The following is a 14,454-nucleotide window of genomic DNA, read 5'->3' as shown; positions in this document are numbered from 1 at the left end:
TCTCCTGCTCCCTCAGGGGTTGTCTGTTGTGTTCCTTGTCAGGGCAGTCATCGGTTGTAGCCGGGCACCATCTAGTTCTTCTGGTCTCAGGATGATGTAGTCTTTGGTTCATGTGGCCCTTTCTGTCTCTTGGGCTCACAGTTATCGTGTGACCTTGGTGTTCTTCATTCTCCTTTGATCCAGGTGGGTTGAGACCAATTGATGCATCTCAGATGGCCGCTTCCTAGCGTTTAAGACCCCAGACGCCACTCTCCAAAGTGGGATGCAGAATGTTTTCTTAATAGATTTTATTATGCCAATTGACTTAGATGTCCCCTGAAACCATGGTCCCCAGACCCCTGCCACACTGGCCTTCAAAATGTTCAGTTTATTCAGGAAACTTCTTTGCTTTTGGTTTAGTCCAATTCTGCTGACCTCTCCTGTATTGTGCGCTGTCTCTCCCTTCACCTAAAGTAGTTCTTATCTACCAATTAGTGAATGCCCCTCTCTCCCACTCTCCCTTCCTCCCTCCCCCATCTAGTAACCACAAAAGAATGTTTTCTTCTCAGTTTAAACTATTTCTTCAGTTCCTATAATGGTGGTCTTATACAATATTTGTCCTTTTACAAGTGACTAATTTCACTCAGCATAATGTCTTCCAGGCTCCTCCATGTTATGAAATGTTTCACAGATTCTTCACTGTTCTTTATCGATCCGTAGTATTCCATTGTGTGGATATACCATAATTTATTTATCCATTCATCCGTTGATGGGCACCTTGGTTGCTTGCATCTTTTTGCTATTGTAAACTATTTGCTATTGTAAACGGTCTGCAATAAACATAGGTGTGCATATATCTGTTTGTGTAAAGGCTCTTATTTCTCTAGGCTATATCTCAAGGAGTGGGATTGCTGGATTGTATCGTAGTTCTATTTCTAGCTTTTTAAGGAACTGCTAAATCGATTTCCAAAGTGGTTGTATCATTTGACATTCCCACCAGCAATGTGGAAGTGTTCCAATCTCTCCACAGCCTCTCCAACATTTACTATTTTGTGTCTTTTGGATTAATGCCAGCCTTGTTGGAATGAGGTGAAATCTCACTGTAGTTTTGATCTGCATTTCTCTAATGGCTAATGATCGTGAATATTTCCTCATATATCTGTTAGCTACCTGAATGTCTTCTTTAGTGAAGTGTCTGATTATACCTTTAGCCCATTTTTTAATTGGGTTATTTGTCTTTTTGCAGTTGAGTTTTTGCAGTATCATGTAGATTTTAGAGATCAGGCGCTGATCAGAAATGTCATAGCTAAAAACTTTTTCCCAGTCTATAGGTAGTCTTTTTACTCTTTTTGTGAAGTCTTTGGAAGAGCACAGGTGTTTGATTTTTAGGAGCTCCTAGTTATCTAGTTTTTCTTCTTCATTCTTTATGTTTTCTATACTGTTTATGCCATGTATTAGGGCTCCTAACGTTGTCCCTATTTTTTCTTCCATGATCTTTATCGTTTTAGATTTGATATTTAGATCTTTGATCCATTTTGAGTTAGTTTTTGTGCATGGAGTGAGTTATGGGTTTTGTTTCATTTTTTTGCAGATGGATATCCAGTTATGCCAGCACCATTTTTTAAAAAGACTGTCTTTTCCCCAATTAACTGACACTGGGCCTTTGTCAAATATCAGCTGCTCATATGTGGATGGATTTATGTCTGGATTCTCAATTCTGTTCCATTGGTCCATGTATCTGTTGTTGTACCAGTACCAGGCTGTTTTGACTGCTGTGGCAGTATAATAGGTTCTAAAATCAGGTAAAGTAAGGCCTCCCACTTTGTTCTTCTTTTTCAGTAATGCCTTATTTATCCGGGGCCTCTTCCCTTCCATATGAAGTTGGTGATTTGTTTCTCCATCTCATTAAAGAATGTCCTTGGGATTTGGATCGGAATTGCATTAAATGTATAGATCGCTTTTGGTAGAATAGATGTTTTTATAATGTTAAGTCTTCCTATCCATGAGCAAGGTATGTTCTTCCACTTATGTGTCTTTTGGTTTCTTGCAGAAGTGTACTGTAGTTTTCTTTGTATAAGTCTTTCACATCTCTGGTAAGATTTATTCCTAAGTATTTGATCTTCTTGGGGGCTATTGTAAATGGCATTGATTTGGTGGTTTCCTCTTCGATGTTCTTTTTTTGGTGTAGAGGAATCCAACTGATTTTTGTGTGTTTATCTTGTATCCCAATACTCTGCTGAATGCTTCTATCAGTTTCAGTAGTTTTCTGGAGGATTCCTTAGGGTTTTCTGTGTATAAGATCATGTCATTTGCAAATAGAGATACTCTGACTTCTTCCTTGCCAATCTGGATGCCCTTTATTTCTTTATCTAGCCTAATTGCTCTGGCTAGGACTTCCAGCACAATGTTGAATAAGAGCGGTGATAAAGGGCATCCTTGTGTGGTTCCCAGTCTCAATGGGAATATTTTCAGGCTCTCTCCATTTAGGATGATGCTGGCTGTTGGCTTTGTATAAATGCCCTTTATTATGTTGAGGAATTTTCCTTCTATTCCTATTTTGCTGAGAGTTTTTATCATGAATGAGTGTTGAACTTTGTCAAATGCCTTTTCTGCATCAATTGATAAAATCATGTGATTCTTGTCTTTTGTTTTATTTATGTGGTGGATTACATTAATGGTTTTTCTAATGTTTAACCATCCCTGCAAACCTGGTATGAATCCCACCCAGTCATGGTGAATTATTTTTTTGATATCTTGTTGAATGCTATTGCCTAGAATTTTGTCGAGGATTTTTGCATCTACATTCATGAGGGATATAGGTCTATAATTTTCTTTTCTTGTGGTGTCTTTACCTGGTTTTGGTATCAGGGATATGGTGGCTTCATAGAATGAGTCTGGTAGTATTCCATCCTTTTCTATGCTCTGAAGTACCTTTAGGAATAGTGGTGTTAACTCTTCTCTGAAAGTCTGGTAGAACTCTGCAGTGAAGCCATCTGGACCAGGGCTTTTTTTTGTTGTTGTTGGGAGTTTTTTGATTACCTTTTCAATCTCTTCTTTTGTCATGGGTCTATTTAGTTTTTCTACCTCTGTCTGTGTTATTTTAGGTAGGTAGTGTGTTTCTAGGAATTCATCCATTTCTTCTAGGCTTTCAAATTTGAGTATAGTTTTTCAGAGTAGTCTGATATGATCCTTTTAATTTCAGTTGGGTCTGTTGTAATATCGCCCATCTCATTTCTTATTTGGGTTATTTGCTTCCTCTCCTGTTTTTCTTTTGTCAGTTTGGTCAGTGGTTTATCAGTTTTGTTGATTTTTTTAAAAAAACAGCTTTTGGTCTTGTTAATTCTTTCAACTGTTTTTCTGTTTTCTATTTCATTTAGTTCAGCTCTAATTTTTATTATTTGTTTTCTTCTGGTGCCTGTGGGTTTCTTTTGTTGCTCTCTTTCTATTTGTTCAAGTTGTAGGGATAATTCTTTGATTTTGGCCCTTTCTTCTTTTTGGATGTGTACATTTATTGATATAAACTGGCCTCTGAGCACCGCTTTTGCTGTGTCCCAAAGGTTCTGATAGGGAGTGTTTTCATTCTCATTGGATTCTCTGAGTTTCTTTATTCTATCCTTAATGTCTTCTATAATCCAGTCTTTTTTGAGCAGGGTATTGTTCAGTTTCCAAGTGTTTGATTTCTTTTCCCTGCTGTTCCTGTATTGATTTCCACTTTTATGGCCTTATGGTCAAAGAAGATGCTTTGTAATATTTCCACGTTTTCGATTCTGCTAAAGCTTGCTTTATGACCTAATATGTGGTCGATTCTAGACAGTGTTCCATGTGCACTAGAAAAGAAAGTATACTCAGTTGCTGTTGGGTGGAGTGTTCTGTATATGTCTATGAGGTCAAGTTGGTTGATTGTGCCATTTAGATCTTCCATGTCTTTATTGAGCTTCTTTCTGGATGTCCTGTCCTTCACCGAAAGTGGTGTGTTGAAGTCTCCTACTATTATTGTGGAGCTATCTCACTTTTCAATGCTGATAAGAGTTTGTTTTATGTATCTTGCAGCCCTGTCACTGGGTGCATAAATATTTAATACAGTTGCATCTTCTTGGTGTATTGTCCCTTTAATCATTATATAATGTCCTTCCTTACCCTTTCTGATGGATTTAACTTTGAAGTCTATTTTGTCAGAAATTAATATTGCCACTCCTGCTCTTTTTTGGATTGTTGTTTGCTTGATATATATTTTTCCATCCTTTGAGTTTTAGTTTGCCTGTGTCTCTAAGTCTAAGGTGTGTCTCTTGTAGGCAGCATATAGACAGATCTTGTTTTTTAATCCACTCTGCCACTCTCTGTCTTTTTATTGGTGCATTTAGTCCATTTACATTCAGGGTAATTATGGATAGGTATGAATTTAGTGATATCATTTTGATGTCTTTTTTGTGTGTTGTTGACAGTTTCTTTTTCCCACTTGATTTTATGTGCTGAGTAGATTTTCTTTATATATTGTCCTTTCCTCATATTTGTTGTTGTTGATTTTGTTTCTGCTGAGTCTGTATTTTCCCTTGTATTTTATTTTGATGAGTAGGATAGTTTCTCTCCTTTGTGGTTACCTTATTATTTACCTCTATTTTTCTAAATTTAAAACTTTTATTTCTTTGTATCACCATATCTTCCTCTCCATATGGAAGGTGTATGATTATATTTCTTAGTCCCTCTTCATTATTTTAATGTTGTCTTCTTTTATATAATAATATCCCTGTTACCCTGTTTTGGGCTTTTTTTTTTTTTTTAAATATAATCTTGCTTTGTTTTTTTGGATTTCCCTGTCTGGGTTGACTTCTCGTTGCTCTGCCCAGTGTTCTAGTCTTAGGTTGACACCTGATATTATTGATTTCCTAACCAAAGAACTCCCTTTAGTGTTTCTTGTAGTTTTGGTTTGGTTTTTATGAATTCCGTAAACTTGTGTTTATCTGGAAATGTCTTAATTTCACCTTCATATTTAAGAGACAGTTTTGATGGATATATGATTCTTGAGGCAGGCAGTTTTTTCCCTTCAATTTTTTAAATATGTCATCCCATTGCCTTCTTGCCTGCATGGTTTCTGCCAAGTAGTCCGAGTTTATTCTTATGGCTCTCCTTTGTAGGTGACTTCTCGTTTATCCCTCACTGCTCTTATAATTCTCTCTTTATCTTTGGTTTTGGCAGGTTTGATTATAATATGTCTTGGTGACTTTCTTTTAAGATCTACCTTATGTGGAGTTCGATGAGCATCTTGGATAGATACCTTCTCATCTTTCACAACATCAGGGAAGTTTTCTGCCAGCAAGTCTTCAACAATTTTCTCTGTATTTTCTGTTCTCTCTCCCTGTTTTGGTACTTCAGTCACTCGTAGGTTATTTCTCTTGATAGAGTCCCACATGATTCTTAAGGTTTCTTCATTTTTTTACATTCTTTTATCTGATTTTTCTTCAAATATATTAGTGCCAAGTGATTCATCTTCAAGTTCAGAAATTCTAGCTTCTACTTGCTCAATTCTGCTCCTCTGACTTTCTACTGAGTTGTCTAATCCTGTAATTTTATTGTTAATCTTCTGAATTTGATTGCTGTCTATGGATTTTTCTAGCTTATTAAACTTTTCATTATGTTCCTGAATAATTTTTCTGATTTCTCCAGTTGCTTTATCTGTGTGTTCCTTGGCTTGTTCTGCGTATTGCCTCATTTCCTTCCTGATGTCTTGAAGGGTTCTGTATATTAAACTTTTGTATTCTGCATCTGGTAATTCCAGGAATAGACTTTCACCTAGAAGATCCCTGGATTCTTTGTTTTGAGAGCCTGTTGAGGTGATCATGGTCTGTTTGTTTATGTGACTTGATACTGGCTGTTGTCTCTGAGCCACCTATAAGTTATTGTATTAGTTTATGCTAGCTTAGTGTCTCATAGCTGCTTGCTTTGTTTTGTTTTGTTTTGGTATATCCCTATGGGTTGCCTGAGTGAGCTAGCTTGATTATTTTCACCTTTGGTGCTCTGGTGTCCTGTCCCCAGCTGGCTAGAGCTGTTATCAGATATATCAGTCTAGGAGTCCATTCAGTTTTCTTGTATGAATTCAGCTCGGGTTTCCAGGTAGCTGATCATCAAGTGTGTGGTACAGGCTCTGTCCTACAGTCTTAGAGGGGCTGGGGTGATTGGTGTATATACCGGTATCTGATTGAAGCAGGGTGTCATGCTCTGAACAAGGCAGGGGGCTGAAAACCGACCCCCAAGTGTCTCTGAGGAAAATGTGTCTCTGTTCCCTAAAGCGTGCTGGTGGGTAGGTTTTGCAGAGGGACCGTGGGCACCCATAGTGTTTTGTTTTAAGGACTGGGAGGTACCAGTTATCTTTGGACCCCTGTCTCGGGTGGCTGGGTGACTTGAGTGGAGCTACCAGTCCTTAGGTCCCTGATGTGGGTGATGACCTTGTTTAATAGGCAAAGCAATGTCAAACGTCAAACACCCACCTCTCCACCGCAGAGATGAAATGGTTGGAGCCTGTGATCGAGGGCCTATTCTCCCAGAATAGGCCCACATAGGTCCATGCAGAAGGGAAAGGTGCTGAAGGTCCACGGACGGTTTATGCCCGGACAGGAGCCGCTTCTGTCCTGAGCTCCCCCAGTTAATGGAGCTAGCAAATTATCTTTTCCCCCCAACTGCAAATTTGTTCCTTCCCCAAGGCCAGGAGGATGGCTCTAGGTGCTTCACCAGGGTCTATCTCAGGCCCAGAATTCAGCCACTGAAGCTGGCTTGGGGGTTGGGGGGTGGGGGTGGGGGCGTGGTAAAACGTACACAAGTGCTTAGCTCTTGCCGAGAACGCCGTTCTCCTCAGGTCCCGGAGGTGTGAGTGGGTTGTGTGGCTGGCTGCTTCTCCCTGAGGAAACTGCGGCCGAACGCTAGTACCAGCCCGCCACTGCCGCTCCGGGAATGGTGCCTGAGGGCTCCCCGTGATTCAGGTCTGGTAACTCCTCTCCACTTCTGAACAGTCTCTTCCTCCCCCTGCCCCTCAATTTGTTGTCTAAGCTTGCCTTTGATGCTCAGGGCTCCCAGCTTATCACAAATATACTCATTTCACTTGTTTTTTCGGGTCTTTGTTGTAAAGAGGGCTCGCAGGAAGCGTCTGTCTATTCCGCCATCTTGGTTCCGCCTCCTCACCTCACATCTTTGTCTTCTCTCCCCAACCAGGGTGGAATCTCCTCAAGGGGGAGTGAGCCTCTGTTTGCCCCAAGAGCACTCTCCCAGGCACACCACAGACATACAATAAACACATGTTGAATCAGGGGGTGAATGGAGGGAGGAGAGACGTTTTGGTTCTGTGGTGCTGGCAGTGGATGTCTGTGGAGTGCTGCCCACTGTCCAAGTCTCCTAATTTCCCCTTCTCATTTTTGCCCAGGTGATGAAGTCAAATAACGATGCCTACTCCGTGGCCACAGTGACTACAGGGACAGGCAGAGAGCCCCATTCAGAGGCAAAGAAACTCAAGTTGACATTTGCTTGGGCTCCCTCTCATGCTCCCCTTGATCACATGTTGCAAGGACACGGGGCTGGGGCTGGAGCTGCTAGAGCTGCTAAGGGGAGACCAAGAGTGGAGCTGCCCAGAGAGGACAGAGCTGAGATGGGTCCCGGAGACCCCTTTTGAATCCAAGGCCATGCCGTGTTTGAGTGGGCCCTATCCCTGGCTGTCAGTTTTGTAAGCCAAAGAAAAAAATTCCCTTTTCACTTACTGTGATTTGGGCTGAGTTTTCTGTTCCTTACAACTAAAGAGTCCTCACCACTCCTGTATCACTGGCCTGCATTTTTTTTTATCATCGTCAGTCAAGTTGATAACTGACTGCTGAGCTATGGCACCGAGTGCCTGCCCCGAGGCCTGGGCCTCCATTATCAACCCTGCAGGGGAGGGGCTCCGATCTGAGAGAGAAAAGGGATGGCCCTTTGCTTCCTGAGCCCTTATGTTACCCTGTACATCCAATTACTGTCATCATCCCAAGCCAAAGAAGAGCATCAAAGAGTTAAAAGGGCTCACAAACAAGTAAGACTCCTAAGAGCCTGATCACCATCAACATCTATTCTGCACCATCAGGTCCACTGAGCTCCACTAGTCAGGAAACAGCCACACATACAGACTTCCTCATCTGACCTGGAACTACCTGCTCCATTATGTGGTAGAACTGCATCAGGAGGTTAATGAAGCAAAAAGGTTTGAACCAAGAAGGCCCCACAGTGGGCCAACTGGCTGGGATGTGAAGGCTCAGAACTGGTTTCTGCCACTAACGGACCATGCTCCCTCTGGCCTTCACGGGAGCAACAAGCTCTTCCCATTGATACCCTGCGTTGCTGTAACCAGATATGCCTCTATTTCAGCAACAGTAGAGCCGGGTTTATCACAAGTTACTAAGCTGTTGCATTAACCTAAAAGGAAATGAGGAAGGAACCTGCAACAACGTCAGACAAAAGGAAGGGAGGGAGAGCTCTGCCTTTGAGCTTCGGTTTTCCTCCACAACAACAGGCTCAGCAATTCCGACAATTCACGGGGCCAAAGCACAACAGATGCAAGGAAGGTCATTTGGCCCATTATCTGACAGATTAAAGACATGGGAATGGGTGATCAAGCTTGTATAGTTTCCAAATAAGTCCACTTAGGTGAGTTAGGTCCTGTGCCCGGGGCCCTCAACTGGAAAGGCTGTTCTCTCCTCATTCCTATCAATGCTCAGCCCAAGGACAATGAACTGAGAACTGAATGGTCCAGAAGAAGCAGTGGGATTAGGGTCAAGGGACCTGGAGTTCTAGTTTCAGCTCTGACCCCATTTAACTATCTGAGGCATTTAATCACCACGGGCCCCAGCTTCCTTACCTATAAAGGGCATCAAAAACCTGCACGTTTTACCTGGCTGGATTGTGAGGAGAAAATAAGACCTAACAGGTGTGAAAAGAATTCGGTGCACACTACAGCTCTCAGAGAGGTACTGGGAGTTTGACGATAGCACATGCTCTAGGAATGCTCAGTGGCTCTCACACCCACCCAGGTACAAGGAGATGATAATCTGTCCACCAGGGCACTGCCTGGCACCTGGGCAAGGCGTGTGAGCAGCCCAGCAGAGCCCCTCCCCAGAGGGTATGAACCCAGACCCAGTTGGACACAGCAGCGGCAACCACAGATTCCAGTTTTTCCTGGAGAGTCACACTTTTGCATCATTTTTTCAATAAAGGTTATTCATTAAATGTACAACTAACTAAATATCTTTGTGCCTTTGTAAGTCTGTTCAAGTACATGAATTCACCAATCAGATACTGACCACCTTCACTCCACTCAGACAACCCTGCCTCGGCCAATCTCCACCCCACCTCCTGCGTTCTCCTCAGCAACGTGCTAGGCACCTACCCACTCCGGCTGATCACTAGGATCTCCTTGTTTGTGGCCAGAGTCCACAGGCGGGGGCGAGTAATCCTTCATAGGAGTGGTGAATTCCACAGGTCCTGTGCCCGGCAAGGGAAGTTTCAGCAGTGGGTAGCTGGGGCGGACAAAAAGAGAAGAGTTAGGCCTTTATGGGAGGCAGAGCCTGCTCTCAGACTAGCGACACAGGAACCACTGAAGTTGCAACAAAATTCTCCTACTAGGACAGAGGAAAATGGACATAACAACATTAGAACCACAAAACTTCCAAGCTAGAAGGACCTTTAGAAGGCATCTAGGTGAGATTTTTCAAACTTATTTTACTCACAGAAAACTTACAAGGAATCCCAATTCATTAAATTGGCTGAATATTTTTAGAAACTTAACAAAGGAAAGACACTAAAAAAAATTGTTGTCAAACCAGGTATACATAAGACAACTAAAAAAAAACTAGGAAAACACTATGAAATCCAGAAAGGTTCCAATTCAGGTTGTTGGGCAAGAGTCTTAAACTACTTGCTCCAATTTAAAGGAACAGATCGTGACATTTGTATACAACGCAATGAAGGTGTGGACTTCTGCTGAACAGAAGGCAACGGTGTTCAGCAGTGGGCAGCTGGGGTGGACAAGAAGAGAAGAGTTACGCCCTTATGGGAGGCAGAGCCTGCTCTCAGACTAGCAACACAGGAACCACTGAAGTTGCAACAAAATTCTCCTACTATACACAAAGGAAAACCTTGGTCTTACATCAAAAAGTTGGCAAATGTGCATTTTGTTTCAGGTGTCACTTTTTTTTAAGTTAAAAAAAAAGAAACAAAAACGGAGATATAAATTTTATAAAGTACAATGCACAAATCTTAAGGTACAGTACAACTAATGTTTACATGTGTACATACCTGTGCGACCACTACCCTAGTTTCAAGCTACAGAACACTGAGATCAGAAGGCAGCCCTGTGCTCCCTCCCACTCAGTGACATTCCCTCCCACCAAACGTAACCACTATTTGAACCTCTATCACCACAGATTAGTTCTGCCTGCTTCTGAATGTCCTATAAATGAAATCATCCATTCCACTTATGTACCCTTGTGACTGGCTGCTTTCATTTAAATTATATCTGCTAAGTTCATCTATATTGCAGTGCATGTAACAACAGACCATCCTTTTTCATGTGCTATCCCACTGAGTGAATATACCACAGTGTCCTTACCTATTCCACTCTTGAGGAACATTTGGTTGTTTCCAATTTGAGCCATTAACAACAAGGCTATTATACAAATGCTGTGTTACCTATATATTTACCCCCCCAAAAAAAAAAAAATATATATATACACACACACACACACACACACACATACATAAAGGGAGCCCTGGTGGTACTGTGGTTAAGAGCTATGGCTGCTAACCAAAAGGTCAGCAGTTCGAATCTACCACCCCCTCCTTGGAAACCCTAATGGTGCAGTTCTACTCTGTCCTATAGGGTCACTACGAGTTGGAATCAACTCAATGGCAACAGGTTTTTTTGGTTGTTGTTGTTATATAACATAAAGGAAAAAAAAAAGAATAAAGCTATTATGATCATTTTTATATATGGCTTTTGGTGGGCATAAAAGCAGTCATAATAGGCAATCTGTAAGTCAAGGATGTACACTGTAATAGTTGAGGGTAATCTCCAAAATAGAATATAAAATTTAAAAAACAATTAGAGGAGAAAAAGAGAATAATAAATTGAACGAGAATCTGTATGCAGACTTTTTACGCTTCTCTGTGGTTCCCTGCTCTCCAAGATTTAGTCCCCAGTTCTCAGCTATTCTGACAACCCCAAACTCTGACTTCTGTCTACTCAAACCATCAGGACTTTCTTCCTTTCACCATGATTTGCAAATGTCCTCAGGGAAAAGGCTATGGCTCCTGCAGAGCTCACCATGTGTGCTTCTCTTAAGAATTAAAGCCCCTCAAGTCCTGCCTATATTAGTTAATCTTATTCTTTCATTTATTTTTTTTTAATCTATTTTTAGTTGGCTTTGTTTTTGTTCTTTCTGGCAAAGGGTTTAATCTAATACACACTACCCCAATAGGGTTAGAACTGGAGTCCTCTGATTCAATTTCTATGATTCCTTTAACTTTTTTCATTAAACAACCAACTTCCTCAAGACCAAGCTGGATAAGCGGAACTCCTCTGTTAAAGCAGCACTGGAAGTGCTCACTCCTCTATGCCAAGAAATGTGGAAGACAGCTACCTGGCCAACCGACTGGAAGAGATCCATGCTTATGCCTATTCCCACGAAAAGTGAGCCAACCGAATGCGGAAATTATCGAACAATATCATTAATATCATATGCAAGTAAAATTTTGCTGAAGATCATTCAAAAAGTGGCTGCGGCAGTAAATATGGACAGGGAACTGTCAGAAACTTAAGCTGGATACAGAAGGGACGTGGTAAAGCTGACAAAAAGACAGTATTTTAATATCCCTCTCTAAGTAATTGATAGAATAAGCAGAAAATAATCTATAAGAATACAGAAGATTTGAAAAAGAAAAAAGATGTGGAATGCAGACCCCAAATTCTCATAAAAAGACCACGCTTAATGGTCTGACTGAGATTGGAAGGACTCCGGTGGTCATGGCCCCCAGACCTTTTGTTGCCCCAGGACAGGAACCATTCCCGAAGCCAACTCTTCAGACAGGGATTGGACTGGACAATGGGTTGGAGAGGGACACTGGTGAGGAGTGAGCTTCTTGGATCAGGTAGACACTTGAGACTATGTTGGCATCCCCTGTCAGGGAGATGAGAGGATAGAGGGAGTTAGAAGCTGGCGAAATGGACATGAAAAGATAGAGTGGAAGAAGGGAGCAGGCTGTCTCATTAGGGGGAGAGTAATTGGGAGTATGTAGCAAGGTGTATATAAGTTTTTGTGTGAGAAACTGACTTGATTTGTAAACTTTCACTTAAAGCACAATAAAAATTATTAAAGAAAAAAAAAGATTTGATCTAATGGACATATCTAGAACATTCTACCCCAAGAATGCAAAATATACCTTCTTTTCAAGCACCATAGAACATTTAAAAATTGATCATATACTGAGTTATAAAGCTAGTTTAATTTTCAAACATTTGAAATACATTAATTGCTCATATGCAAGTTCAAGCTCCTTATTCTATCAATTAGAGAGGAATGTAAAAATATTACCTTTCCTTTTGTCAGCTTTTGCTTTATATATTTTGAGGCCCTGTTATTAAATGCAAACATATTTAGAATTACTATAGCTACATGGTCAATTAAACTGTATATTGTTATAAAGTGACCCTCTTATCTCTAATTTTTTTTTTTTTTTGCTTTACGGTCTTTTTTCGTGACATTAATGGAACTAAACAGCTTTCTCTGGTTAGTATCTGTATAATATAGCTGTATTAATCCATCTTCTTTTCAATCTTTCTGTTTCCTTATATTTAGATCTATCTTTTATAAACAGCATATAGTCTTTTTTAAAATTAATTCAGACAATCTTCTTTTAACCTAAGTATTTATTCCATCTATATTTAAAGCAATCATGGATATATTTTAAATTACTGTACACTAAAATTGAAATCTACCATCTTATGCTCAATTTTCACCTAAGTTTTTATAGTTTAAATAGAAATGAAAGGTGCTGGGAGGCATGTAGCAAACTCTTTAGCAAAGCAACTTCGTATTCTCTAATTTACTAATTTATTACTTCATGGTTTTGAATTGCATTTTTCTTAAACAAAGGTACAACAGCATCTACTTAGTAGTCCTGGCCTTTACACACAGAGAAAGGTGAATAGATTGTGTACTTGTGGTTTCCAAAGGATGCACAATAGAGGGAGTGATGGAAGGGAAGACAAATCACCAAGCCGAGGTGAAAAAACAAAGTCCAGAGAAGATATGTGACTTGTCCAAAATCAGAGCTGGCTCTTTAGTGAAAACTGAGACAAACATCAGTTATCCTGATGCAGTTATAATTCTATTTCTCTTTCAACAGATCAATGAATTATTACTAAGAAAGGCTGCTCTACAAACATATCTCCTTTAGTGTTCCACCTTGTGGGACATCCACGAAATGGCATGAATGAGGCTGAGCATGGACTGACACAGACCCAAAGTGGACATTCTTCAGTCCAGAAATGCATCTGGTGATCAGACTAAAGGAAACTCTTTTTCACGGTCAACTTTCACTGTTTCATCTAAGGAAAACCTAAAACATTTATTTATGGCCATTCCTCCTATCCTAAATCAACTTCCTATTATGAAACCCAGAAAGCCGCTCTTTTTACAAAAAAACAGATTGAGGCCACATGAACAACTCTATAGAAGTAATAAAATAGTAATTATCTCCACACCAGGTTATTGACAGCCTGAAGATTTACTACTCAAAAGGCTTCCTGGAAAGTTTGCTAACATTTAAGGGATAGCCTAATACTCACCCAACAGATTTACGCATTTAAAAAATTTTATTCAATTCACACTTGCTTAGTACCCAGCAGCAAGTAGCATGCAAACAATTAAAAAGCTCTGCATGCAAATACAAAGTACACAGTGGAACCAATGCAGGTATTGGAGACAAGACAAAGAGAAAGTACTGAAAAAATGCCTATCTTTAAAAAAATGATCTCTGATCAAGAAAAGGACAGGAGGGTACCACACTAGGGCCTCCAGAAAGCCTGAACTTCAATGTGCTTGTTTTGTTCTCCATCCTGAGTTCCTGCAGTTGTACACTGCAGTCGGTTAGGGTGAGGTGAGCCCAGGGAATTTCTACATGAATAGACAATAGTTCACCAAAGAAAAAGAAGTTAAACCAGGGTTAAAAAAGAATGGAAGACACCTATATACTCAAGGCATTGTCTTCTCATATGCTAACTTCACTTCCCATCTTTTTCTCAGCATACTGCTTTTTAAAATGCCACTGACAGACACAGCCAAGGTTCAGGTGTTTGGAGGTCGGTGTCAAGGGGTGTGTCTGGGCTTAGTTAAGGCCCTGCTGGGGAAAGCTCCCGACAAGGCACAGGCCTGCCTCCCAGTCTTGGTGTGCAGAGAGCAGTATGGGGCC

At 40.7% G+C, this 14,454-nt stretch overlaps 1 protein-coding gene across 5 annotated transcripts in view; it reads right to left on the bottom strand.

Moving 5' to 3' along the window:
* The window catches only part of SCAP (SREBF chaperone), a 109,186-nt gene that overhangs the window by 22,286 nt on the left and 72,446 nt on the right, over window positions 1–14,454 (bottom strand). For all 5 annotated transcript variants that reach the window (XM_064274621.1, XM_064274622.1, XM_064274623.1 and 2 more), the window contains exon 3: window positions 9,374–9,503. In XM_064274621.1, the coding sequence (XP_064130691.1) occupies window positions 9,374–9,503 (130 nt within the window). The remainder of the gene's footprint in view (window positions 1–9,373; window positions 9,504–14,454) is intronic.

Source organism: Loxodonta africana, chromosome 22 (assembly GCF_030014295.1).
Source record: "Loxodonta africana isolate mLoxAfr1 chromosome 22, mLoxAfr1.hap2, whole genome shotgun sequence".
Classification (NCBI taxonomy): domain Eukaryota; kingdom Metazoa; phylum Chordata; class Mammalia; order Proboscidea; family Elephantidae; genus Loxodonta; species Loxodonta africana.
The sequence above is the reverse complement of the archived record's forward strand: the minus strand, read 5'-3'. Positions and strand labels throughout refer to the sequence as shown.